We start from the raw sequence: 27,985 nt of genomic DNA, 5'->3' as shown, positions 1-27,985 counted from the left end.
CCTGTGTGTAAAGATACATGACTTTTCCTCCCCTTATGAGGTGGGGAGGAGGGTGTGTCTACTGCCTCACAATCTTTAGTTTAAAAGGTCTCTCAAAGACGATATACTAACAGTAGTTCACAGCGTGAACACAGCGTGAACACAGCGTGAACACAGCGTGAAGACCGCATAATCTGTGAAGAAAAGAAGACGCGCACCGCATACCAGGGCAATATTATTTTGAACCTGCTTATCTGACTGTTCAGTCAGACAAGGGCTGCCAGGTGATTCAGCAAACACTTTAACCCATCGGAGAACTCATCACATAGATTACAAAGTAAGTGAATATCTACAAATGCCTATAATTGACATGTTGATTCATTAATTGATGTAATTAATTGATGAATATTTTCCAGTTGATTTACAAATGTTCCATCCTGAGAATAAATCCCTTTTCTCCAGGCTAACCCTGGAAGTGTCATTCAAAAGCATATAAAGCATATAAATAGGCCTATGTTTGGATTTGATTGGAGTTTTGATCAAATATTCAAGCCTGATGCTACCTGAGCCTGATGAGCCGTACATTAAATACATTTTATGAGCCCTACATTAAAGGCATTTAATGAGCCCAAGCCCAAATGATTGTGCCGTTATCCAATATAGGCCTATGATATATAAGATACTGCACATTACACAAGACAGAAAAACATAAAAGTCCATAGATGTAGCTAGCTATATGCTCTCTTGGGTAAACAAGTGAAACAAACTCCAGTATGCTAATCTTTTGTGAACTGTATTACTCCATTGTATTATACTGTATTATATGGACTGGAATTAGGCACCTCGTTCAAACCATGATAAAGCTGGTGGAGAACCTGCAATTCTGGTGCAGTACATATGGCCTACAAAATTACAAGTATAGACTAGCGAATAAGAATTAAATTTTGAAATATAGTAAGATGCATACAGTGCCTTTGAAAAGTATTCAAACCCCTTGACCTTTTCCACATTTTGTTACGTTACAGCCTTATTCTAAAATTGATTAAATAAATAACAATTCCTCCACAATCTACACACATTACCCCATAATGACAAAGTGGAAACACGTTTTTAGGAATTTTTGCACATTTAAAAAAAGTCTAAAAGTATTTGGTTTTAAATGTACTTAAGTATCAAAGCAAAAGTATAAATAATTTCAAATTCCTTATTTTAAGCAAATCAAATGGCACAATTTTCTTGTTTTTTTGTACATTTACTGATGGCACTCTCCAAAACTCAGACATACAGTAATTTACAACAAAGCATTTGTGAGTCCGCCTGATCGGAGGCATAAATTTGACTATTTTCCTGTCCTGCCAAGCATTCAAAATCTAACGAGTGCTTTTGGATGTCAGGGGAAATGTATGGAGTAAAAACTGCATTATTTTATTTAGGAATGTGGTGAAGTTGTCAAAAAATATAAATAGTAAAGGAGGAGTAGTAAATAGTACAGATACCCCCCAAAAACTTCAGAGATTCCTGTTTTTCTACAGTCAAGACTACGATAGCCCAAGGCTGTTGCCAACCAAAGTAGCCATGACTGACGTTGTTTCCTGTAGTCTCAAAATTATTAAATGTTTTGTTTCTTGTAATAAAGTTGACCTGAAATGGAGCACAATAACATGTATTCAATTCTATAAAACAATGTCCTTCAAAGAAGTTGACTCACCCACATAAGAATACCTGATGTATCAACGAGACTATGGTTTCTACCTGAGCACATGGAACGTGATAATATCCTGCAATTCACACCTCCCATATAGATGGCGAAAATTGGCATAACTCTCGGTGCTTGGCCCCTCTTTCCCGCCAAACATTCCTTTGTTTATTAAGAAGTGCTGCGTGAACTAAGCAGTGACTCCACTTCCGTCAGCGGCGTCATTACTGTTGATAGTTAGGACACTTTTTTAGAACCCAGAGTGAACCGACAGGATTAGCCAATTGGCCGCTGACAAAGTAACAAATGAACTCATTTGTTTGGCCAATCAATTAGTGACCCTGCATCCTACTGCTGGCTGAAGCTAAGCAGGGTCGGTCCTGTTCTGTCCCTGGATGGGAGACCAGATGCTGCTGGAAGTGGTGTTGGAGGGCCAGTATAAGGCAGTCTTTCCTCTGGTCTAAGGAGATCCCAATGAAACAGGGCAGTGATTGGGGACATGTGTATGGTGCTGTCTTTCGGATGGGACATTAAACAGGTGTCCTGACGCTCGGTGGTCCCTCATACCATCATGGCCACCTAATCATCCCCAGCTTCCAATTAGCTCATTCATCCCTCTTCCTTCCCCTGTAACTATTCCCCAGGTCGTTGCTGTAAATGAGAATGTGTTCTCAGTCAACTTACCTGGTAAAATAAGGGTGTAAAATAATAATAATAATTCAGTAAATGTGTAACAGCTGTCAAACAGTTAAACAGTTCAAATAAACGTGCAATGTTATAAGAAATGTATTTGTCTACATTGAAAAACATTGTAATTCAAATAATAGACAGACAGATTTTCACAGAACAGAAAGGGTGCGACTAAGGAAAAGGACCCAAGAAAAAATGTAGAATAGGGTGTGGTAATAAACTAGATTATTTTGTGTGTCCTTATTGTATGATTTCGTGCCTGCATGTCTTTATAATGGAGTTCACTCACACGGATACACCTCACCAGCCTACATTACTTGACCTATACAGTATGACTATTTAAAGCCTCATCTCATTTAAATACATACGTCTACAATATAAATACATACATCTACTACACTACATCCACCACAGACTAGCTGTATCCAAACCTGAGGGCAAGCCCTATCAACAGTGACTGCTGTACATAATCAAGTCTACTAGGCAAGGTGTTCAGGTCATGGAAGACTGCTCTAACACAGTAGTATCAGAAACAGGCTTCAACAGTGTACATTATGTATCAGTCAAAGTCTAGCCATGCCTAACCCACAGGCTACTGAAACATGCTCACATTCTCTTGTAGCACTTTCAACCCTGGCAGATAAGATGGAGAGCATATTATTTCAAAGCTGACTTGGTTTAAGATGTTGGCAAACATGTTTCATGAGTGGTTTGATGAGCATGAAAATGCTGTAAACCATATGCCATGGCCGCGTAAGTCACCAGATCTCAACCCAATTGAACACTTATGGGAGATTCTGGAGTGGCGCCTGAGACAGCGTTTTCCACCACCAACATAACACTAAACGATGAAATGTCTCATGGAAGAATGGTGTCGCATCCCTCCAATAGAGTTCCAGACACATGTCAAGGCACATTGAATCTGTTCTGGCTCATGGTGGCCCAACACCTATTAAGAGACTTTATGTTGGTGTTTCCTTTATTTTGGCAATTACCTGTATATGAGTGTGTGTCCATGTGTCTGATGGTTTATGTGTGTGTGTGTGTGTGTGTGTGTGTGTGTGTGTGTGTGTGTGTGTGTGTGTGTGTGTGTGTGTATATTGCATGCATATCGTGTTTGTGAATGTACGGTATGTGCATATATTTATGTGTAGGCAGCAAGTGTCAGTTATATTTGCACTATTTAGGCATTTCCAATTTTAGTTAGACTGTTCACATATCCCACTATTCCACTTGTTCACATATCTCAGCAGTTGCGCAATTTCTATCTTGAACTCAAAGTCAGTGGAATGTTTTTACACCCTCTCTCCTCCCATGGTTGTTCTTAAGTCTGAGGTCACAAGTGTTAGGTTTAACATTGACGATGAAGAAACATTCCTTTCTCTCTCTGTCTATAATTTAGCCTCAATCTCTCCACTCCCTTCTTTGATTCTCCTCATTGGCATGTACATAAGTAATGAGGTGGTTGGGCGACTTTAAAGGCCCTGTGCTTTTTATGTGTATTTCTACACTATGAGGTTGTAATAATACTGTGAAATTGTGAAAATTATTATATATCCCTTTAGTGTAAGAGCTGTTTGAAAAGACCACCTGAAATTTCAGCCTGTTTTGGTGGGATGGAGTTTTGGCCTGCCTGGTGACATTAGTTAATAGACCAATAATCAAGAGTTTAAAACCTCTCTGACAATAACAGCTAGTTTTAAGTTTTTCTCTATCAGACAGTCCTAGCAAAATTCTTGCTTTGGAAACTTTTAATTTGAAATAAGCTTTTTTTTGTTAATTTTTGACCACTTTAAGTAAAAACAATCACAGTAAGATACTTACCTCTAGAGTCTAAGCTGTGTCTAAGCCAGTAGAGGGGGGGTCTAAGCTAAGATATGGAAATGTTTTAAAATGGTCATACCAAGGATCATTTAGCTATTTGATTTAGATTTTTAAGACCCCTTATTAAGGTATCACATTTTTTTGAGGGGGGTGAAACTATTTGGCATTACTGCTATTAGCCAATAGAAACACATTGAATAACAGATTCACTTATCCCCTTATTTTAGGACTAAACTACCTCAATATGTATTTCCATTTTTTTTTAAACTGGTACTGGGACCTTCAGTTGAGTCTTGAGGCTTGTGGCCATCCTAGAGCAAAACCCACACCATCGTATTCATAAGAGTCCCATCTTTTAATAGAGTGGTCATAATATACTGAACAGAAAATATAAACGCAACATGCAACAATTTCAATGATTTTACTGAGTTACAGTTCATATAAGGAAATCAGTCAATTTAAATAAATTAATTCAGCCCTAATCTAAGAATTTCACATGACTGGGCAAGACCCACTGGGGAGCCAGGCCTTAATTACAGACAGAAATACTCAGTTTCATCAGCTGTCCGGGTGGCTGGTTTCAGACGATCCCGCAGGTGAAGAAGTCGGATGTGAATGTCCTGGGCTGGCGAGGTTACACGTGGTCTGTGGTTGTGAGGCCGGTTGGACATATTCTCTAAAACAACATTGAAGGCAACAATTCTCTGGCAACAGCTCTGGTGGACATTTCTGCAGTCAGCATTCCAATTGCACTCTCCCTCAAAACTTGAGACATCTGTGTAATTGTGTTTTGTGAAAAACTGCACATTTTAAAGTGGCCTTTAATTGTCCCCAGCATAAGGTGCACCTTTGTAATGATCATGCTGTTTAAACAGCTGTCAGGTAGATGGATTATCTTGGCATATCATAAATGCTCACTAACAGGGATGTAAACAAATTTGTTCCCAAAATGTGAGAGAAATAAGCTTTTTGTGGATCTGGAAAAATTCTGGGATCTTTTATTTCAGCTGATGAAACATGGGACCAACACTACATCTTGCGTTTATATTTTTGTTCAGTGTAGTTTATAGAACAATCCTTTCGGATGCTACAGATGTTTTCCTGAGGAGACAGATTTTTGGGATATCTCATGGTCTGACAAACATTGCACGAGCTCTGCTACCTTTCACCATACAGTAGAAGCGGGATTGACACGCAGCCCATGGAAAAAACACATATCTCTATCTTAAACAGATTAAATTTGATGGAGATTTCACAATGACAATTAGATTTCAGCGCGGCCGCGGAAATTGTAGGCAAGGGTAAATTGTTACACAGAAATGATTTGATATTGAGATAAAAAGGGCTACATTGGACCTTGCAGTGTTTCCTTATTGAGACTGTGCTCTGTCACTGTGTAGTAACAGTCAGGAATGCAGATAGATTGTGCGAAGCAGGAATGCAGATAGATTGTGGGAAAGGCTTCCTTCAGGACTTAAGAAGTTACTGGAAAGCAATCTACAAAGATGATTTTTTAAATTTTTTAAAATGTAACCTTTAATTGACCAGGAAGGGCTCATTGAGATTTCAAATCTCTTTTTCAAGAGAATCCTGGCCAAGATAGGCAGCACCAAGTCATTACAAAAACTACAGACAAACAACATGAAAAACTACAAGTAATCTAGAAAAAACCATAGAATTCACAAGAGTATAACAAAATCAAAAACAGCAAATTAAAAACATTGACAGGTCAGGGGATCAGTCTCAAGATCATTCATCAGTGATTTAAAAATACCAATTGGGACAAGATCTTCCAGTAAAAAAGTATTAAAAGTATTAAAAGTATTTTGTAAGGCGTTCCAAGACGATGGCGCAGAGTACATAAAAGCCCTTTTACCAAATTCAAATTAATTTGGAACAGTTAGCAGGACAAAGTCCAGCGAACGAAGAGTGTACCCACCACATTTCTGAACAATAAAAATGCCCAAATAAAAAGATAGTAAACCCAAAATGGCTTTGTAAATAAAAGTATACCAGTGCCTGAGCCTACGAGTGACTAGAGAAGGCCAGCCAACCCTGGTATACAAAGTGCAGTGGTGCGTAAGGGTTTTGCAGTTTAAAATACATCTCAAAGTGCCATGGTAAAGGGTGTCAATTGATATCAAACACTGAGCGGAAGCATTCATATATAAAATATCCCCATAGTCTAGTAAACGCATAAATGTAGCTGATACTAGCCTCCTTCTGGCTTCAAAAGAAAAACAGGCCTTATTCCTAAAATAAAATCCCAATTTCAGCTTCAATATTTTTGTAAGTTGTTGAATATGCGATTTAAAAGAGAGGCCGTCATCAATTAAAATTCCAAGATATTTATATGAGGTTACAACCTCAATCTCCTTGCCCTGACGGGTAGTAATAGGTGAAAGGTTCAGAGGTCTATTTCTTGCTTTAGAAAACACCATTAGTTTAGTTTTTGTCAGTATTGAGGATAAGCTTCAATTGACACAAGGTATGTTGAATAGTATAAAAAGCAGTTTGCAAGTTCTGGAAAGCTTTTGTAAGAGACGGGGCACAACAGTAAATAACAGTATCATCAGCATTTTGCGCATTTTGGACATTTTTGTCTAAATCATTTATATAAATAGTGAATAAGAGAGGACCAAGTACAGAGCTTTGGGGCACACCATTAAAGACAGACAATTTAACAGACATAAGCCCATCAAATTGAGTGCACAGAGTTCTATCAGACAGATAGTTAGCAAACCATGCAACTGCATGCTCTGAAAGACCTACACTCGACAATCTCTGCCTTAGTATAGCATGATCAACTGTATCAAAAGCCTTAGAGAGATCAATAAAAGTGAGACACAGTGCTGTTTTTTGTCAATGGCTTCAGTTTTATCATTTAAAACCTTCATGGCTGCTATAATTGTGCTATGCTTCTTCCTGAAGCCTGATTGGTACATTGATAAAATATAGTTAGTAAATAAAAACTGATGATTAAATAATGATTAAAAATAATTATTCCCAGTGGTGTAAAGTACAGAAATAAAAAATACTTTAAAGTACTATTGTAAAGTACTACAGTGTTTTGGGGTATGTGTACTTTACTATTTATATTTTTGACAACTTTTACTTTTACTTCACTACATTTCTATAGAAAATAATGTACTTTACTTGAGTAATTTTCTAAGGTATCTTTACATTTACTCAAGTAAGACAATTGTACGTGTGTGTGGTGGGGGGAATGAAATAAAAAGGAGTTGGATAAAAGAGAGTGGAAGAAGAAGAGGAGTTTATGGGAGAGACTGGACACATAATAGGAGAGTTAGGAGGGGTATTAATATATTAATGCGATCACAAGTGATGAGTATACCATAGCTTTAATTCACTCATTAGGCGTGAGGACTACATTTGATTTGTGATGCACATTGGCCAATTATAATGACAATTGTTCAAAAGGTTGTTGGATGGATCTGGATTGAGGATAGAGTTCTAAGCACAAGGCAAAGTGACAACAATACATGCCACTCTCTGTTTTCTTCTGATTCTCAGGATGCCTGTGGAAACACCATCAGTCAGAAACACGTCTACAGTTGGTCGCTTCCCATCAGTCACACTGGGATGGGAGAAAGATGAGGAGCCAGAGAAGAACACAGAAGAAGGGGGGTGTCGACAATGGCTACGTAAGATCTGTCCTTGTTGCTGTCAAAGACCGAGCAAAGATGATGACATCGCAGATAAGGTTGTCACAGGGATCGATGATGCAGACAAGCTTGTGGGGAATGGTGACAAGCCAGTCACTAATGGAAGTAACCTTGAAGGTAATTTACACTACAGTCGCTAGTGAAAGTCTTACACACCCCTTGCAGTCTTCATTTTGCTGCCTTATAAATTAAATCTTCAATTGGATTTCCTTCCTACCTATCGACACAAGCTACTCCACATTTTCAAAGTGAAAGTCATAAAAAATGAAGATGTATTGATTGCGTATGTCTTCACACCCCAGAGTTAATAAGCAAACAAACTCTGCAGTCCCTGCCGGTGACAAGCATGCCCATCACATGATGCTGCCACCACACTAATTAAAAACACAGAGGATCAACAACATTGCATTCACTCTCCTTATGGAAAACGTGATCTATGATCTTAGTTAATATGACAGCATGTGACAACATGTAAAGCAACATGTGATAACATGAAACTACACATGTGAAAACATGTAATCACATGTGAATTGTTCCAAAAATGAAATTCACATGACATTTCATGTGGGGCCATGTGATTTTCCATGTGGGAAATCATGTGGTTTTTCTGTAAGGAATCAAATTACTGGCCTGTGTGACAAAGTGAAAGAAGGAATCCTGTGTTAAAAAATCCAATCTATTCTATTTGCAACAAGGCCATTAAGTAATACTGCAAGACAACAGGGCAAAGAAATGTGCTTTTGGCCTAAATAAAAAAATCAGGTTTGGATCAAATTCAATACAACACAACACAAAGTAAAAACCTCTGTATTTTCAAGTATTGTGGTGGCACCATCATGTTATGGGTATGCTTGTCACCGGCAGGGACTGGGAGGTTTTTCAGGATCAAAAGTAAATATGAAAGGAGATAAGCCCAGGTAAAAAGTTAGAGGAAAACTAACCACAGTCTACTGAAAACCTAACCCTGGGATAGAGTTTTCTTTTTCAGTGGTACAATTACTCACATGTTAATGCCAACGACACACCAGAATGACTTTCCAAGAGTTGTTGAGTTTCCCTGAGTGGTCCAGCCTCATTCCTGACTTAAATTAGCTTGAAAATCAGAGACACAGTTTGAATATTGATGTCCTTGAATTATTCTCAACCAAATTTACTGGGCTTGAGCAATTGTGACAAAGACAATGAATATATGTTGTAGTGGAATATTGTATTCAAAGGAGAGAGACTTTGTCATTTCTTCAAACAATCATCTTTATTCAATATCGATTAATTATTGAAATAATGAAACCGTCGACCCAAAAGTCTTGACTGTTGAGCCGAGAGCCTACCCTTTACAGGCAATGATCAGTTTACAAAGCTGATACCAAGAATGCTTGGTTCCACCCCTCCCATATACAGTGCCTTGCGAAAGTATTCGGCCCCCTTGAACTTTGCGACCTTTTGCCACATTTCAGGCTTCAAACATAAACATATAAAACTGTATTTTTTTGTGAAGAATCACCAACAAGTGGGACACAATCATGAAGTGGAACGACATTTATTGGATATTTCAAACTTTTTTAACAAATCAAAAACTGAAAAATTGGGCGTGCAAAATTATTCAGCCCCTTTACTTTCAGTGCAGCAAACTCTCTCCAGAAGTTCAGTGAGGATCTCTGAATGATCCAATGTTGACCTAAATGACTAATGATGATAAATACAATCCACCTGTGTGTAATCAAGTCTCCGTATAAATGCACCTGCACTGTGATAGTCTCAGAGGTCCGTTAAAAGTGCAGAGAGCATCATGAAGAACAAGGAACACACCAGGCAGGTCCGAGATACTGTTGTGAAGAAGTTTAAAGCCGGATTTGGATACAAAAAGATTTCCCAAGCTTTAAACATCCAAAGGAGCACTGTGCAAGCGATAATATTGAAATGGAAGGAGTATCAGACCACAGCAAATCTACCAAGACCTGGCCGTCCCTCTAAACTTTCAGCTCATACAAGGAGAAGACTGATCAGAGATGCAGCCAAGATGCCCATGATCACTCTGGATGAACTGCAGAGATCTACAGCTGAGGTGGGAGACTCTGTCCATAGGACAACAATCAGTCGTATATTGCACAAATCTGGCCTTTATGGAAGAGTGGCAAGAAGAAAGCCATTTCTTAAAGATATCCATAAAAAGTGTTGTTTAAAGTTTGCCACAAGCCACCTGGGAGACACACCAAACATGTGGAAGAAGGTGCTCTGGTCAGATGAAACCAAAATTGAACTTTTTGGCAACAATGCAAAACATTATGTTTGGCGTAAAAGCAACACAGCTCATCACCCTGAACACACCATCCCCACTGTCAAACATGGTGGTGGCAGCATCATGTTTTGGGCCTGCTTTTCTTCAGCAGGGACAGGGAAGATGGTTAAAATTGATGGGAAGATGGATGGAGCCAAATACAGGACCATTCTGGAAGAAAACCTGATGGAGTCTGCAAAAGACCTGAGACTGGGACAGAGATTTGTCTTCCAACAAGACAATGATCCAAAACATAAAGCAAAATCTACAATGGAATGGTTCAAAAATAAACATATCCAGGTGTTAGAATGGCCATGTCAAAGTCCAGACCTGAATCCAATCGAGAATCTGTGGAAAGAACTGAAAACTGCTGTTCACAAATGCTCTCCATCCAACCTCACTGAGCTCGAGCTGTTTTGCAAGGAGGAATGGGAAAAAATTTCAGTCTCTCGATGTGCAAAACTGATAGAGACATACCCCAAGTGACTTACAGCTGTAATCGCAGCAAAAGGTGGCGCTACAAAGTATTAACTTAAGGGGGCTGAATAATTTTGCACGCCCAATTTTTCAGTTTTTGATTTGTTAAAAAAGTTTGAAATATCCAATAAATGTCTTTCCACTTCATGATTGTGTCCCACTTGTTGTTGATTCTTCACAAAAAAATACAGTTTTATATCTTTATGTTTGAAGCCTGAAATGTGGCAAAAGGTCGCAAAGTTCAAGGGGGCCGAATACTTTCGCAAGGCACTGTAGATTGGGGGGCACCATAAGTCACTTTGGGTTCATCCTCTGGTCATCTCCCTCTGGTGTAGTCTCCCAGATGCCAGGATAATTAGGAATACTGAGGCCTGTTTTGTTCCTCCAGGCTATCTCTATTTCGGTGACACCCACCACATCTGATCTATGGAATGCCAGCTGTAGGTATTTTATCACCAAGCCATCACTTAATCAGTTGCCAGCCCAAGCTGCAAAAGATTCCTCTCAGTTAACTCAGAAAGGGAGAGAGAGAGTTCTAAGAACCTTACTCTATTTCATAAAACAACCATTTGGTGCATAAATATAACATACTTTTGTAATCAAGGCTACCACAATGTTGACCTAACAGCTGTGCAAAGTTGGTAGAATCTTGAAATAAAAGATCCCAGACATTTTCTATACACACAACACAATGCCACAGATGTCTCAAGTTTTGAGGGAGCGTGTAATTGCCATGCTGACCTCAGGAATGTTCACCAGAGATTTTTCCAGAGAATTCAATGTTAATTTCTCTACCATAAGCCGCCTCGAACGTCGTTTTAGAGAATTTGGCAGTGCGTCCAACCGGCCTCACAACCGCAGACCACATTTAACCAAGCCAGCTCAGGACCCCCAAATCTGGCTTCTTCACCTGCGGGATGGTCTGAGATGAGCCACCAGGACAGCTGATGAAACTGTGGGTTTGCAGAACCGAAGAATTGCTGCACAAACTGTCAGAAACCATCTCAGGAAAGCTCATTTGCGTGCTCGTTGTCCTCATCGGGGTCTTGACCTGACTGCAGCCACCTTCTATGGCCAGTGGCACGCTGGTGAAGTGTGTTCTTTACGGATTTATTCCGGTTTCAATTGTACCGGGCAGATGGCCGACGGCCTGTATGGCATCATGTGGGCGAGCGGTTTGCTGATGTCAACATTGTGAACAGAGTGCCCCAAAGTGGCGGTGGGGTTATGGTATGGGCAGGAATAAGCTACGGACAACGAACACAATTGCAGTTTATCGATGGCAATTTGAATGCACAGAGATACTATGACCAGATCATAAAGGTCATTGTCATCCCATTCATCCTCCACTATCACCCCATGTTTCAGCATGATAATGCACGGCCCCATGTCGCAAGGATCTGTACACAATTCCTGGATGCTGAAAATGTCTCAGTTCTTCCATGACCTTTAGAGTCACCAGACATGTCACCCATTGAGCATGTTTGGGATGTTCTGGATTGACGTGCACAGCAGTGTGTTCAAGTTCCCAGCAACTTCGCACAGCCATTGAAGAGGAGTTGGACACCATTCCACAGGCCACAATCAACAGCCTGATCAACTCTATGTGAAGGAGATGTGCCACACTGCCTGAGGCAAATGGTCACACCAGATACTGACTGGTTTTCTGATCCACGCCCCTACATTTTTTTAAGCTATCTGTGACCAACAGATGCATATCTGTATTCCCAGTCGTGAAATTCACATGTTATGGCCGAATGAATTTATTTAAATTGACTGCATTCCTTATATAAACTGTAACTCAGTAAAATCTTTTAAATAGTTGCATGTTGCATTTATATTTTTGTTCGGTGTATTAACTCTGGGCTGTGAAAACATATACAATCATAACAACTTGATATTTTTTTACATGTATTATTCATTTGGAACATTTTAGATAATTGTCTTTCACTTAAAGAAATTGGAGTAGGTTGTGTTGATCTGTAAGAAAAAAAATGAATTGAATCCCTTTTTAGATTTAATTTCAAGAATTGAGCATTGTATTTCATTGTTACTACGCAAGACATTGTGACATTTGTGACAGAATGGTTGACTTTAATATGAACTTCCCTCTCTTCCTGTTGTCTCAGAGCTGTTGTTGATTGTGCGGTCCATTGACCTGATGAAAAAAAATAAAGGTCAGAACCGCATGGAGCATCACACAGACCGTTACTACGGTGATGGCCTCATCATCCGCAGGGGTCAGATCTTCATGATGTGGCTTGACCTCTCGCGACCTTACAATTCCAACACGGACAGACTCCACCTGGAGCTTAGGACAGGTCAGTGAGACATTCTGCTGAATCATGAAGGGTTACAATGACTCAAAAATGTCCTCCCTAGTTCCCCTGATGGGAAGCCATAGGGCTAACAATTGCACATGATAACAGTAAGCCCTTTATAACCAATCATGGGAACTGACAGAGTAACTCATTGGTTGTGTGTTTTTGTTTATTGGCATGAGCTTGTGTGTCAGTGTGCGCTTGTGTCTTGGAACGGCCCTGTGCTTGCACCATGTTTTGGTGATTATCACCATGGTAACTGGAGTCATGCATGTGGTTTGTGGCAAGCCTCCAGTGTTTAACAGGAGCCTGCCTCTCTCACAGTCCTGCAAAATCCCCTCTTTCCACTGATAATTCATTCCTACCATAAACAGCTTCGCCACCAACCAACCCACCAACTAATTTCACCATGCACTTTCAGCTTCTAGATTGTAATATTTATCTTAGAGATTAATTGAATATGAGTGTGTACTGAATGAGAGATGTGTATTAATAGACAAGCAGCAAATCAACATTTAGGACAGATACTGTATAGATCTGCAGAATGAGTGTACTGCGGGTGGATTGTAGATGCGTGTGTGTGTGTGTGTGTGTGTGTGTGTGTGTGTGTGTGTGTGTGTGTGTGTGTGTGTGTGTGTGTGTGTGTGTGTGTGTGTGTGAGGAAGAGAATGTTACTCTGCTTGTTTTCTCAAACACACCCTGTTAACACCTTGGGTGCAGTCACCAATCTGACATAGAACTCTTTTAGGAAGCAATTTCTTGATGCCGTTAATAACTAACTACAGATTATAAATCAACACGTGTGTTTTATTACCAAATGAAATACCTGTTTTTGCCAACAAACCAACTTCATGTTATTTTTTTCATGACAGCAATAAATAAAAAATTCAGCTAAAATAGGTTTAAGAGAAATTGCACGACAGAATTTCAACATATTTCATTCTATGATACTGAATAATATTTGTTTGTGTCTGTCTGGGATAGGACCCTTGCCTACAGTGGCAAAGGGCACCCATGTCATCATCCCATTGGTTGAGGAGCTGGAGGATGACCGTTGGGAGGCCAAGATTGTGCAACGGGACGGCAAGAGGCTCAAGCTGTCCATCAACTCCCCGCCCACAGCTGTGATTGGCCGATACCAGCTCACCGTGGCAACGCAAAGCCCAAAGGGGGAGGCCACTTCTACACATGACCCTGGGAATGACATCTGCATGCTGTTTAACCCCTGGTGTAAAGGTGAGAGAGAGAGAGAGAGAGAGAGAGAGAGAGAGAGAGAGAGAGAGAGAGAGAGAGAGGAGGGAGGGAGGGAGGGAGGGAGGGAGGGAGGGAGGGAGGGAGGAGGGAGGGAGGGAGGGAGGGAGGGAGAGAGAGAGAAAAATACAAAAATGTCCTCCCGTGTGCTACCTACTGACTTGCCTAGTTAAATAAAGGTAAAATATAAAATAAAATTGAGGAAGGCCGCCGTAGGCATACCTGGCTCTCAAGAGAAGACAGGCTATGTGCACACTGCCCACAAAATGAGGTGGAAACTGAGCTGCACTTCCTAACCTCCTGCCCAACGTATGACCATATTAGAGAAACATATTTCCCTCAGATTACACAGATCCACAAAGAATTTGAAAACAAACCAGATTTTTATAAACTCCCATATCTACTGGGTGAAATACCACAGTGTGCCATCACAGCAGCAAGATTTGTGACCCTGTTGCCACAAGAAAAGGTCAACCAGTGAAGAACAAACACATTTACATTACATTTACATTTAAGTCATTTAGCAGACGCTCTTATCCAGAGCGACTTACAAATTGGTGCGTTCACCTTATGACATTGTAAATACAACCCATATTTATGCTTATTTATTTTCCCTTTTCTACTTTAACCATTTGTACATCGTTACAACACTGTATATATATATATATATATATATATGACATTTGTAATGTCTTTATTCTTTTGGAACTTCGGTGAGTGTAATGTTTACTGTTCATTTTTATTGTTTATTTCACTTTTGTATATTATCTACCTCACTTGCTTTGGCAATGTTAGCATATGTTTCCCATGCCAATAAAGCCCATTGAATTGAATTGAATTGATCAAATCAATACAGTGAAATGCTTACTTACAGGCTCTAACTAATAGTGCAAAAAAGGTATTAGGTGAACAATAGGTAAGTAAAGAAATAAAACAACAGTAAAAAGACAGGCTATATACAGTAGCGAGGTTATAAAAGTAGCGAGGCTACATACAGACACCGGCTAGTCAGGCTGATTGAGGTAGTATGTACATAGATATGGTTAAAGTGACTATGCATCAGAGAGTAGAAGTAGCGTAAAAGAGGCATTGGCGGGTGGTGGGTCAGTGCAGATAGCCAGGTTAGCCAATGTGTGGGAGCACTGGTTGGTCGGCCCAATTGAGGTAGTATGTACATGAATGTATAGTTAAAGTGACTATGCATATATGATAAACAGAGAGTAGCAGCAGCGTAAAATAGGGTTTGGGGTGTTGGGGGGGCACACAATGCGAATAGTCCGGGTAGCCATTTGATTACCTGTTCAGGAGTCTTATGGATTGGGGGTAAAACTGTTGAGAAGCCTTTTTGTCCTAAACTTGGCACTCCGGTACCGCTTGCTTGCTATGTGGTAGTAGAGAGAACCGTCTATGACTGGGGTGGCTGGGGTCTTTGACCATTTTTAGGGCCTTCCTCTGACACCGCCTGGTGTAGAGGTCCTGGATGGCGGGCAGCTTAGCCCCAGTGATGTACTGGGCCGTACGCACTACCCTCTGTAGTGCCTTGCAGTCAGAGGCAGAGCAATTTCCGTACCAGGCAGCAATGCAACCAGTCAGGATGCTCTCAATGGTGCTGCTGTATAACCTTTTGAGGATCTCAGGACCCATGCAAAATCCTTTTAGTTTCCTGAGGGGGAATAGGCTTTGTTGTGTCCTCTTCACGACTGTCTTGGTGTGTTTGGACCATTCTAGTTTGTTGGTGATGTGGACACCAAGGAACTTGAAGCTCACAACCTGCTCCACTACAGCCCCGTCGATGAGAATGGGGGCATGCTCGGTCCTCCTTTTCCTGTAGTCCACAATCATCTCCTTAGTCTTGGTTACGTTGAGGGATAGGTTGTTATTCTGGCACCACCCGGCCAGGTCTCTGACCTCCTCCCTATAGACTGTCTCGTTGTTGGCGGTGATCAGGCCTACCACTGTTGTTTCGTCAGCAAACTTAATGATGGTGTTGGAGTCGTGCCTGGCCATGCAGTCATGGGTGAACAGGGAGTACAGGAGGGAACTGAGCACGCACCCCTGGGGAGCTCCAGTGTTGAGGATCAGCGTGGCAGATGGGTTGCTACCTACCCTCACCACCTGGGGGTGGTCCGTCAGGAAGTCCAGGATCCAGTTGCAGAGAGAGGTGTTTAGTCCCAGGATCCTTAGCTTAGTGATGAGCTTTGAGGGTACTATGGTGTTGAACGCTGAGCTGTAGTCAATGAATAGCATTCTCACATAAGTGTTCCTTTTGTCCAGGTGGGAAAGGGCAGTGTGGAGTGCAATAGAGATGGCATCATCTGTGGATCTGTTTGGGCTGTATGCAAATTGGATTGGGTCTAGGGTTTCTGGGATAATGGTGTTGATGTGAGCCATTACCAACCTTTCAAAGCACTTCATGGCTACGGACGTGAGTGCTACGGGTCTGTAGTCATTTAGGCAGGTTGCCTTTGTGTGTGAGAGAGAGAGGGAGAGGGAGAGAGAGAGGGAGAAGGAGACAAACAAGGAAGAAGTAAATTAGTTAATACAAAGAGAGCTTGTCCCTGTCCTCAGCCAACCCTTCACTCTTAGAAAAAAGGGTTCCAAAAGGGTAGAACCCTCTGTCGAAATTATTCTACATGGACCTAAAAAGGATTCTACCTGGAACCAAAAAGGTTTCTTCCATTGGTTCTCCTATGGGGACAACCGAATAACCTTTTTAGATTCTAGATAGCACTGTTTATTTTCTAACAGTGTAAGCTCAGAGACTCTCCATAGTTTTCACCCTCATTTCAGGCTGATGACATCACACAATGGAATTGTTTTCCTTTTGAACAACTGGATACAACCTCTCTCTCCCTCTCCGTCAGATGACACAGTGTACATGGAAGATGGCGATGAGAAGAACGAGTATATCCTGAATGATGTTGGAAGGCTCTACTACGGCACAGAGAACCAGATTGGTTCAAGAACGTGGAACTATGGACAGGTGAAGGAACATGAAGATTGTAAGTCAGTTGATGATAAAATGTTCTGAGTAGGACAGACCTAACTAACATATTTCTATCATTGCCCCTGCTTCTCTCTCTCCTTCCATCTCTCCCTCTCTATTTCTCAGTTTGACAAGGGGATCCTGGATGCCTGTCTTTATGCTTTGGAGAAGAGTGCGACCCCCCCCTCAGGCTGGGGAGACTCTGTCAACGTGGTACGAGTCATTTCAGCCATGGTGAGTCCTCCTCGCAAACACAGGGCCTACATTTTAAAACTTCACAATATCACCTCTAACCTCCCCTCTAAGTCCAACCAATGTCCAACCAAACTGGAACCTCATTATTCCAACTCTAAACTGAATCCAAAGTGAACTCGTACTCTCCTTTATCCCAGATCAACTCCCCAGATGACTCTGGGATCCTGGAGGGGAACTGGTCAGGGAACTATGTGGGCGGGACTTCCCCTACATCCTGGAGTGGCAGTGTGGACATCCTGAATAAGTACCATAAGGACGGAGGCGCACCGGTCAGATATGGCCAGTGCTGGGTCTTCTCTGGGATCACCACCACAGGTGTGTTTGTATGTCTTTGGATAAATCAAATGACTTATCTGAGGGAAACTTGATTGCCATGTTGCTATGCAACAACCCTCTCACCTCACACCCTCCAATTTCTTCCAGTCTTGAGGTGTTTGGGCATTCCCTCCCGTAGTGTGTCCAACTTCAACTCCGCCCACGACACAGATGTCTCCTTGACAACAGACGTGTATTTCGATGAGAAGTTGGAGTCTATAGATCACCTCAACTCTGACTCCATCTGGTGAGTAGAATATAATCATACTCTCTGACTCATGGTATCATTCAGTACTACATCATCTTAGTCATGTCATCACACACCACTTATGTAAATACAATGTAGATTTACTAGATTACATCTAAGTTATAACCCATTCCCGCTTTAGGAACTTCCATGTGTGGAACGACTGTTGGATGGCTCGTCCAGACTTGCCACCCGGCTATGGCGGCTGGCAGGTAGTAGACTCCACCCCGCAGGAGACCAGTCAGGGTACATACCGCTGTGGCCCCGCCTCCGTCAATGCCATTCGTAATGGACAAGTGTTCCTGAAACATGACTCACCATTCGTCTTTGCCGAGGTGGGTCTCTAGTGTGTCTTCTCCCTTCCTTTCTCTCAGACGCAGTGATGACCTCACTTGCCCCTAGTCTCAGATGTCCTCCATCTCAACCATCTCTACCTCTCTCTCTCTGCTGTACCTGTACTGTAGGTGAACAGTGATAAGATCTACTGGCAGAGGAACCTGGATGGCACCTTCACCCAGATCCACAGTGAGAAAAACGCAGTGGGCCACTGTATCAGCACCAAGGCTGTGGGCTCCGATGAACGCAATGACATCACAGACCTTTACAAGCACCCAGAAGGTAGCTTCACATAGCTGTGCAAACATTAACCAACACTGGGTAGCATTGCATATCATAGTTTCATTGCCATACCTATACAAGCAGACTCCTGTATAAGAACCCAGAGGTTAATATCTATTTTCTTTTTTCTTATTGTTATTCTCTCCAGGCACAGAGGAGGAACGCATCGCTGTGGAGACTGCAAGTCGCTATGGCTCCAAACCAGATGCCTACTCCTCTCCCATCGCTCAGGATGTATCCATAGAGGTGACCATGGATGGGGAGGGGCCACGCATGGGGGGAGATGCAGAACTGACCATTGTCATGCGCAACGCTAGTTCTCTACCACGCACCATCAACCTCCACAGCCAGGTGGCAGTCATGTACTACACTGGTGTGGTCAAGGCTACTGTCAAGAAGGACCAAATTCCTGTGGAGCTGCTACCCAATGAAGGTGAGCCACTGGGAAATGTCTTGTGTTACGTATATCAGGGATGTTCAGTCAGACAGTGTTATTCATTGCATGTCCAGGTTTTTCTCACCCTAGTCCTGTCTCCTCTCCTAACAGTGAAGAACCTGGAGTGGATCCTTCAGTACCAGAACTACCAGGACCAGCTTGTGGACCAGGCTGCTCTGATGCTGACCCTGTCGGGCAGGGTCAATGAGACACAGCAGGTTCTGGCAACTCAGTTCAGCTTCCGCCTCCGCACCCCTGACCTCATCATTAAGGTAAGCAGAAACAGAATGAATTAATGTCTCCATAAATATCATCCACAGCATCTATATGTGTGTCTGTCTGTCCATCTGAATATTGTCCGTTGACAACATAATCCAGAGATGTTCTGTAATGATAAGGTTTCCATATACTTTTCCCTCCTAGCCAGTAGGGGAGGCTGTGGTGGGGAAAAAGATGGCGGCTGAGATCTCCTTCACCAACCCTCTGCCATGCACGCTGAAGGGAGTGGTGTTCCGTGTAGAGGGGCTGGGCCTGCAGAGTGTTCGACAGATCACTGTTGGGTGAGAAACTATGTTCGCATACATTCTGCTTGCCATATCTCTTTGTCACTCCATTCATCACATGGGCATACACAAATGTCCTGTAACCAGGGTTGGGGTCAAATCCAGTTTCATTTGAAATTCGAATTCAATTCTTGAATTCACTCATGAAGTGGAGAATTTACACTTAATAACACTTGAAATTGTGGAATAGGAATTGAATTGGAATTATACTGTTTAACTTTTTGAATTGGAATTTAATTGGAATTGTAAACCATTTAATATTTGGAATGTAATTGAATTGGAATTCTATATATTTACATTTACATTAATGGACGTAGTTTCAACAAATTTACTGTAGGATTTGTTTTGAATCATTTCAAGCTGTACTCCTTTATTTCCAGTATAGCTAGACTGTCTGAAGCCTGAAGGAATTGAATTCAAATTGGAATTTTTGGAATTTCTGTATGACACTATACTCTCTGTCAATCTGTGGTGCATGTAGTCAATCTTCCTTCATGTTATGAACAAGCGCAGTACTGAGTATCTCTATCATATCTCTCAGTGACGTGGCCAGTCGCTCCACTGTGGTTCAGACGGAGGTCTTTGTCCCCACCCTGCCTGGACCCAGGAAACTGTTGGCTTCACTGGACTGCAAACAGCTCACACAGGTCCATGGTGTTGCTGACATCAACGTGAAGGAGAAATAAGTCTTCAGACACCATAGACCTCTCTTGGTCTGCTTGGCTATTGAGGCATAATCACTATGGAGGTCAGAAGAAATCATCTCCCTTCCTCTTCCCCCTACCAGAGCACTGGTGTTGCTGTTGAGTCAATTATGATGTTCGAAAGTACAGGTTGTGAGACAGGAAAACCATACACCATGCAAAACAAGCATTTTCTATAGTCATGTTGTCACATATTATTCCATTCCTCCCTCTCAATATCAGATTGGACCTGTATAATGTGCCTTGAAGTGGCTAAACGAATGATTGCAGCCCTTACAATAATACTTTATACAGAATGTGTGGCATGTTCTGTTGACAGAACATTATGCATTATCTATGACACCATCAGATTCATCTCAGCTATTATTTATCACTTAATAGAAGGGCTTTGTGTTTACTTACACTGTGCAATTATCTAATACTTTGGTGTTATTATTAACTTCTAAACGTTGTTATGGATTTTAAGAGTTCAGTTCTTTCAAACACATATCCATGCTTATGCGGCAGGGCGCCTAGTGGGTAGAGCGTTGGGACAGTAACCGTAAGGTTGCAAGATTGAATCCCCGAGCTGAAAAGGTACAAATCTGTTGTTCTGCCCCTGAACAAGGCAGTTAACCCACTGTTTCTAGGCCGTCATTGAAAATAAGAATTTGTTCTTAACTGACTTGCCTAGTTAAATAAAGGTAAAATTAAAAAATTAAAAAATGCACTTACATGTAGTGTGAATGTCTAAAAGTCTTTCCACTTGAACTGGATGGACAAATCAGTATTATTATTAGGAAGTCAAGTTAAATCTGCTCCATCCCATGCTTTTTGGATCCAGGTTTTGTATTAACATCAGATGTGCTGTTATTTTGCACTTATCAACTCCATATTAAGTACACAATTAGCTCTGAACTAAATGAAGCACCCAAGGTAGAGGTTTATGACAGAAACGCTGAAATGGCAGCTACACACGTTTATTTTTTCACAAACAGCATATAATCTGTAACTGTTTTAATAGTGTATTGTATTTATGTGCTATTTACATTTTTATACTATGTGAGTAAATTAATTCCACTTAAATACTTTGTCCTTATTATGTGTGTGTGTGAGAGAGAGAGAGAGAGAGAGAGAGAGAGAGAGAGAGAGAGAGAGAAAGAGAGAGAGAGAGAGAAAATTGGTAGAGTGACAGCAACAGGTTTACCCAAGTACATGTTATGAAAGAGTTGATATTTTAATGATGTAAGTGTTCAGTTTGACATCATGCACAATTATGAACACACTCCCTCATACACATACATAAACTGTAATGTACAAATCACATCTTTCTACATTTATTTGGCCATTTTCCTGTTCAATAGTTAATTACAACACGTGATATTGGCAGTCATAAGTCAACCCCTTCATAATAAAGTCAAGATATTATAATGGTACCTTATTGTCAGTCATGACATGTCATGACATGTCAAGCCTCTTGAAAAGGAACACTTTTTTAAAAGCCTATAGTGGTTGGCACTGAGCTAATCAGCCTCTGCCAACAAAACTCACACAGTAGGCTGTATTATATAAATAAAATTAAGCAGCATTGTTAAATTAGTCACACACACACAATCATGGTCTACACAACTCTGTTGAACTCCTCAGGCTGATCAACATAGACCTGATGAGCAGCTCCCTCAACCACATGAGACAGGGAAAGAGAAGGGGGGAGGAGTGAGGGACTGTGAGGATCAGCTCCATTTCACACTTTGGGATTTCAGGGGTGTTGCCATTTGTAATCTTGTAATCGTGTAATTATTTTGAACCCCACTCTTAGGTCTGCTATTGTGAGCTCAAAAGAGAAGCCCACTGTGGTCTGCTCACCCAGTGCTTTAGGTCAAATGTGAATTCCATAAACTTGAATACCCCCTCAGTTTTCAAATCAAGTAGAGGGCTTGCGCTGTTGCACGATAGCAACCAAAGACCACATAAGTCAGTTTATAACATTCCATCATTGGTTACTCAGAGTTCCTCATATTTACATTGCCTGCAGCCTCAGGCCTTATGGGGGTAACCTTGGAAAAGTAATTCCAATTTATATTCCTTGCGCTATTTCTAATAGGGATAGACCAAATGATGTTGGACTGGAAACTTGTTGAAGGATAAGATAAATTATTATTTTAGGCTATTTACAGAAAAACAAGTCCTGAATGCTTTGCTAGCAATAGACAATAAGAAATCCAGAGGGGCCGAACAATTGGATCCTGGTCGGCTGAAGTGTGCAGCTCCCATCATTGTTGGCTCAGTAACCCACATTTTTAAACATTGTTTCAGGAAATACTTAAAAAGTATGGAAATCAGTGCTGCCACTCCATAAAGGCCGGGTTAGTAGTGATCTTAATAATTATTGGCCCATTTCAAGGCTTCCTGTCTAGCTAAGATTCTTGAACGCTTGGTAAATGCAACCATTTTAGTTGTTAATGGTCTTGTCAATACTTTAGACTCTATAATGAAATGTGCTGTTTGTGGACCTGTCAAAAGTTTTTCATACTGTCGATCATGCTATTTTATTGAATAAGTTGTCCTCGATAGGCCTGAGCTCTGTTCTCTTCATTATTTATATAAACACCATTGGTCAATCTGTTAAAAACTGTCAATTTAATCTATATGTGGATGGTACTTGTGCTGCCATCCTGTTAGAAGGTAACAGATTATTTTATTACAATGGTTAAATTGGATTTTCATTGTGTTCAATGGTGTTATTTGCCCCCTAGTGGCGCTTTCTGGTACTTAGAAAGACGACGCAAACAGGAAGTACAGAATTTGTTTTGCACGCATAGAGCAGCTACAAACAACGCTACGTTGCAGGTCTTTCAATGTAGTTATTTCTTGTCACGCTTCAGCCTTGGAAAAATATTTGTTTGTAAGTTCGATTCAAACATTTAGCTAATGATGATAATCTTGTTATTGATAGAGTTGCTTACATATCAATGTTGGTTGCATTTACTCACAAATTGCAATGCCTTTAATGTATTAATGTATGTCGTTAGCTGTATTACTTTGCTCATGCGTCATGCAAACGAATTGTAAAATATACAATACTGTAGTTTTGTTACTGTTTCTAGTGTAATATGCTTTGTTATTCTACATAGATGGTTATACATTATTAGAGTAATGAAAGGAGCCAATTACCATATGGTTAACAATTAGCTATATGGTTTGGCATCATGCCAGATGCATGGTACCTTAGCGCGTGCTTTGTATTTATGCAACTTCAAATGTTTAATGTACAGCTACAGTATGTCGGTGTGAATTGAACACTAAAGTATATTCTTTTCTGTATTTTGCAGTTTCACAACATAAACCTTTACAATATATTAATTCAAGAAAAGTCACGCCTTGGGAGTTTTATTGAAGACTTAGTTGTTAGCTATCTGTCTAGTTTTGCATGGGAACGCAACTCAAGGGCAGAATAGTACTATTATGTATGCTATTGCCCCAACTGTTGATCTGGCTGTGTCAAAACTCCAGTCAGATTGTATAGCTATGCCGGAATCCCTTGCTAATTTAAAACAAAATACATGTCGTTTTTAAACTCTCGTATGAATGTTTCAGATGAACTACATGTTTACTCATTAGATGGTTTGAATGTGTTCATGCATAAAAATACTTAGGCACTTGGATTGATATGGATTTGACTTTTTTTTTCAACAGATGAGCTGGTTAAAAAGCTAAGATTTAAAGTTGTCTTTTTCTACAGAAACAGATTGTGCCTTTCTCTAAACAGTAGCAAGCAGATGATTCAGTCAACCTTTTTTCCCCGTTCTTGATTATGGTGATATTATTTATCAAAGTGCAGCTGCTACTACTCTTAAACCTTTGGATGCCACCTACAATAGTGCCCTTCATTTTGTTACAGGCAACAGTTTTGATACTAATTACTGCATCATGTATCAAAAGGTTGGCTGGACTTCGCTAAAGACCCGTACATCTCTACATTACTCCCTTTTTTGTTTACAAGGCCCTACTTCATAAACTTCCATATTATCTAACTTTGCTGTTGAAGTATAGACACCCGAGTCACCTAACCCGTTCACAGGATTGGTTAACTCTTCAGGTTCCTAGGGTCTCCACCGAGATGGGTAAACCTGCTATTAGTTTTAATGCAATTTAAAGTATTGAATGGACACACACACACACATTATACAGAGCACATTATTCCCTGTTAAAATAAAAGGTTAAAAAAAATCGAAAATTAAGTATTGACTTGGTTATAATTTCTTATTTACAAATGTTTCTCCTAGCACTATGGGTGATAGGTGACTTTACGCTACATTTGACCAGGAAGGTCTGTGAGGAGGGGTGCTATGGGATTATTTAAGATATTCATTGAAGAGGTAGGATTTCAGATGTTTTCAGGAAGATGGGCAGGGGCTCTGCTGTCCTAGCTTCTGGGGGACAGAGAAAAGCTTGGACTGTGCTGAGTGGGAACTGCTGTAGGGGTAGGAGGGCCAACAGACGAGCACTGACAGAACGGAATGCTCAGGTTGGGTTGTAAGATTTGAGCATAGCCTGAAGGGAGGGAAGGGCATTTCCTTTTTCTGCTCCGTAGGCAAGTACCATAGTCTTGTAGTTGATATGAGCTTCGACTGGAAACCAGTTGTCCGCGGCAGAGCGTGGTAACATGGGAAGGTTAAACACCAGACTATATTTTGTCTGAAAATGTTTATTGAAAAGATAAATACATTTGCACAATGATGATTTGTCTCTCAAATACATTCTTAGCTAGCTAGTGAATGGTGATATTGATTAGCTAGCTAGCGAAATTTTGCTATATTAGCATAGACATGACATCAGCCAAAACAAGACATGGTATCAATAACAAGATACAACGAGCTAAAATTAGCCACTTACAATTACCCACGAGGCAGCTTCTTGTCATTGTTGCTAGATATAGAACTGTTCAGTATCATAAAGGACACCTTCCGGCCACATCAATGTGAGCGCATCATTTTCATGACAATGTCAGCCAATCTGTCTATAGTGTCTTTATCAAGTAGGCCCTGAAACCTCCCATTGAAATCCGGACCAAATCTGTAATTTTTGACCTGGGAAATAAAGATGGGGTCGTAAAGATTAGGGAAAAAAGGAGACAAAATATCAAAAGAAAGAGTTATATTATATATTATAATATATTATCTATATTATCTTTAATCCCTGAACCACAAGCCATGCCACTCAGACAACCAGTCCCCTCTCACCCGAGGGTCCTGCGGCTCAGGTCAATGCCAGTGGGTTGAAAAGAGTGGAAAAGGCTATTCGGGCCCAAGGGCAGCCAGGTCTGGTCAATCCTGAGGTTGCATCTACAGGCATGGGCTGGAAGCCCCAGCGGTCAACCAGAATCAGGTGACTGACTTGGATAGGGAAAGGAAGAAAGAGCCATGTTACTCCAAGTTCATATGCTTTTCATCATAAAGCCAAAGATTAGCCTCTAAAGAGTGTGTCAATGTAAACTTCTCCTCTGACCTCTCAGGGTATTGAATGGCATAAGATGCTGCCAAGTAGCAGTCCAGACAGTGACCCAATAGGAGCATGCGATCCAGGTCAAGGGCCCGCCTCCAGTGCTGACTGACTGCTCCTCAGCCAGAGCTGAGTCCATGGGGAATTGGGGTCTGGAGCTATGTCCGAAACCCAGCAAGTCAAACACAAAGTGTGGTTGAGAGCGACAGAAGGGTCTAGGTTAAGTATCCAAAACCCTACCCCTCCCCCAAATCCATATCATGGACCATCCTAAGAGGTGTCTGTGCAACTGGAATAGAGGAGGAAAAGGGAAATGGTAGGCGGACTCAATGTAGTACAAAAGGTATGTCCACTCCACTGGAAAAGTGAGTATTTGGTACTGACTGACAAAAACACTATAGAGAAGGGGAGAGACAGTACCAGGCTTGGGAGCATTTAGCTGGTTCCTGTTGGTGACAGTTAGGGTCCAAATCCTGATTGGGCAGGGACACAAAACGAGCCCACACATCAGTCTCGGAAAAGGAGAAAAATGGAGGTGAGACCACAAAAAGTGCGGGCGATACAATGTGACATTAATCAAGTAGTCAAGTCAGGACTGGTGGTACCTGTGAAATACTTTCAGACATATTAGATAAGTGGACTAACTGTCAAGGATCTTGGCTTCTGTGCTCTTCGGAATGGACATGGACGTGGGGCGCCATGAGGGCCACCACTCCCAGCCAGATACTGACTTACAGAGAGGGCACACACTTCAAAAACAAAATCCCTATTAAATGTCTATTATGCAAAACTGTTATCAAACCAAAGTGCTCACTATTCATGATTATTTCCACAAACTTACTTTGGTTCAGTATTGTTATAGGTACTAAGCTATATGGAATTGTTTTAAGAAGGTCATACCAAGAAACATTTAGCTATTTGAGTTTGAATTATTTTAAGAGTATACATTTTTTTTATATCCAATTAGGAAAATTATTTTGGGCCTTACTATTAACCCATACAAAAGCTTTGTATAACAAATTCACTACATGGAACAGGTAGTCTGCAAAAAAGAATTGTCTGTCCTATATGTGAGAGATATAAGAAAGATCAGGAAACATTATTTATTTTGAACATGTATTAACCCTTATTTTCAGCACTGAACAGTCTAAGCACTGTCTAAGAGGCAATTAATGATTGATCTGAAAACGCTCTACTAAGCTATATAGAATTGCTTTAAGAAGGTCATATCAAGGATCATTTGCCATTTGATTTTTAAGATCCATTAAAGTAAAATAAATATATACAGTACCAGTCAAAAGTTTGGACACACCTACGCATCCAGGGTTTTTCTTTATTTTCTACATTGTAGAATGATAGTGAAGACATCAAAACAATGAAATAACACATAGGGAATCATGTAGTAACCAAAAATGTTTTAAACAAATCTAAATATATTTTATATTTGAGATTCTTCAAAGTAGTCCCCCTTTGCCTTGATTACAGCTCTGCACACTCCAAAAAAGTATCTAAAGGACGTTTGTTCCGAAGTGTCTGTCCTATATCTTAGATATATACGAACGTTCAGGAGACATTTATTGTTATATTTACGCACTTTATGATCAACAGAATAAATCAAATTACAACTAGAATTGATAAATTCATAAAAAGGAAATACTCAATTCTTAGTGTCTACCATGCACAACGGTTATCAAACCAAAGTGCTAACTTTTCTTAATTCCACTAATTTACATTGGTTCAATATCGTTCATCGCAAGCTAAAGTCATACAGGGACATAGTCATACCACGTAGAATCAAAGTCGACAGATGGTCGTTGTTTATTAACATGGAACTATTGTACAGTGGATTATATGTTCAAGAGGGAATGTTGTTATTGTTACACCAGTTTTATTGACACGTCATTTTTGCGCTACGTCTGACGGAAGCGTATTTGACAAACAGTTTGATTCTCTCTGTACCTTTTGTTCATAAGAAAACATGTCCAACTCGGTAATTTCAGTTATTTCTCGATTCCTGGAAGAATACACGACCAAAACATCGAATAAATTGAAAGTGGTCGACGCGTACCTTTTCTACATCTTGCTAACCGGTGCATTGCAGTTTCTGTACTGTTTGCTGGTTGGCACCTTCCCATTCAACAGCTTCTTGGCCGGATTCATATCATGTGTTGGCGCCTTCAT

The 27,985-nt window shown here is 40.7% G+C and overlaps 1 protein-coding gene and 1 pseudogene across 1 annotated transcript; one reads left to right on the top strand and one right to left on the bottom strand.

Moving 5' to 3' along the window:
- The first annotated feature begins 112 nt into the window (after window positions 1–112).
- LOC115145051 (protein-glutamine gamma-glutamyltransferase K-like) lies at window positions 113–23,967 on the top strand. The gene is made up of 14 exons (XM_029686283.2): window positions 113–316; window positions 7,724–7,992; window positions 12,757–12,948; window positions 13,933–14,184; window positions 17,064–17,182; window positions 17,312–17,419; window positions 17,578–17,755; window positions 17,864–18,002; window positions 18,145–18,337; window positions 18,467–18,620; window positions 18,769–19,053; window positions 19,168–19,328; window positions 19,480–19,616; window positions 20,161–23,967. The coding sequence occupies exons 2-14, from the start codon at window positions 7,725–7,727 to the stop codon at window positions 20,303–20,305; spliced, it is 2,331 nt and encodes a 776-aa protein (XP_029542143.1). The 5' UTR covers window positions 113–316; window position 7,724; the 3' UTR covers window positions 20,306–23,967.
- LOC135561345 ((Lyso)-N-acylphosphatidylethanolamine lipase-like) lies at window positions 21,347–27,985 on the bottom strand (annotated as a pseudogene).

Source organism: Oncorhynchus nerka, linkage group LG17 (assembly GCF_034236695.1).
Source record: "Oncorhynchus nerka isolate Pitt River linkage group LG17, Oner_Uvic_2.0, whole genome shotgun sequence".
NCBI classification, from domain to species: domain Eukaryota; kingdom Metazoa; phylum Chordata; class Actinopteri; order Salmoniformes; family Salmonidae; genus Oncorhynchus; species Oncorhynchus nerka.
This window is presented reverse-complemented; position numbering and strand designations above follow the sequence as displayed.

Excerpts from the sequence above, each read along its gene's own strand:
- LOC115145051 (XM_029686283.2), top strand. The coding sequence starts at position 7,725 with ATGCCTGTGGAAACACCATCAGTCAGAAACACGTCTACAGTTGGTCGC. Across the intron at positions 17,756-17,863 it reads CTCTGGGATCACCACCACAG|TCTTGAGGTGTTTGGGCATT; the intron begins GTGTGTTTGTAT and ends AATTTCTTCCAG. Across the intron at positions 19,329-19,479 it reads CCCCTGACCTCATCATTAAG|CCAGTAGGGGAGGCTGTGGT; the intron begins GTAAGCAGAAAC and ends TTTCCCTCCTAG.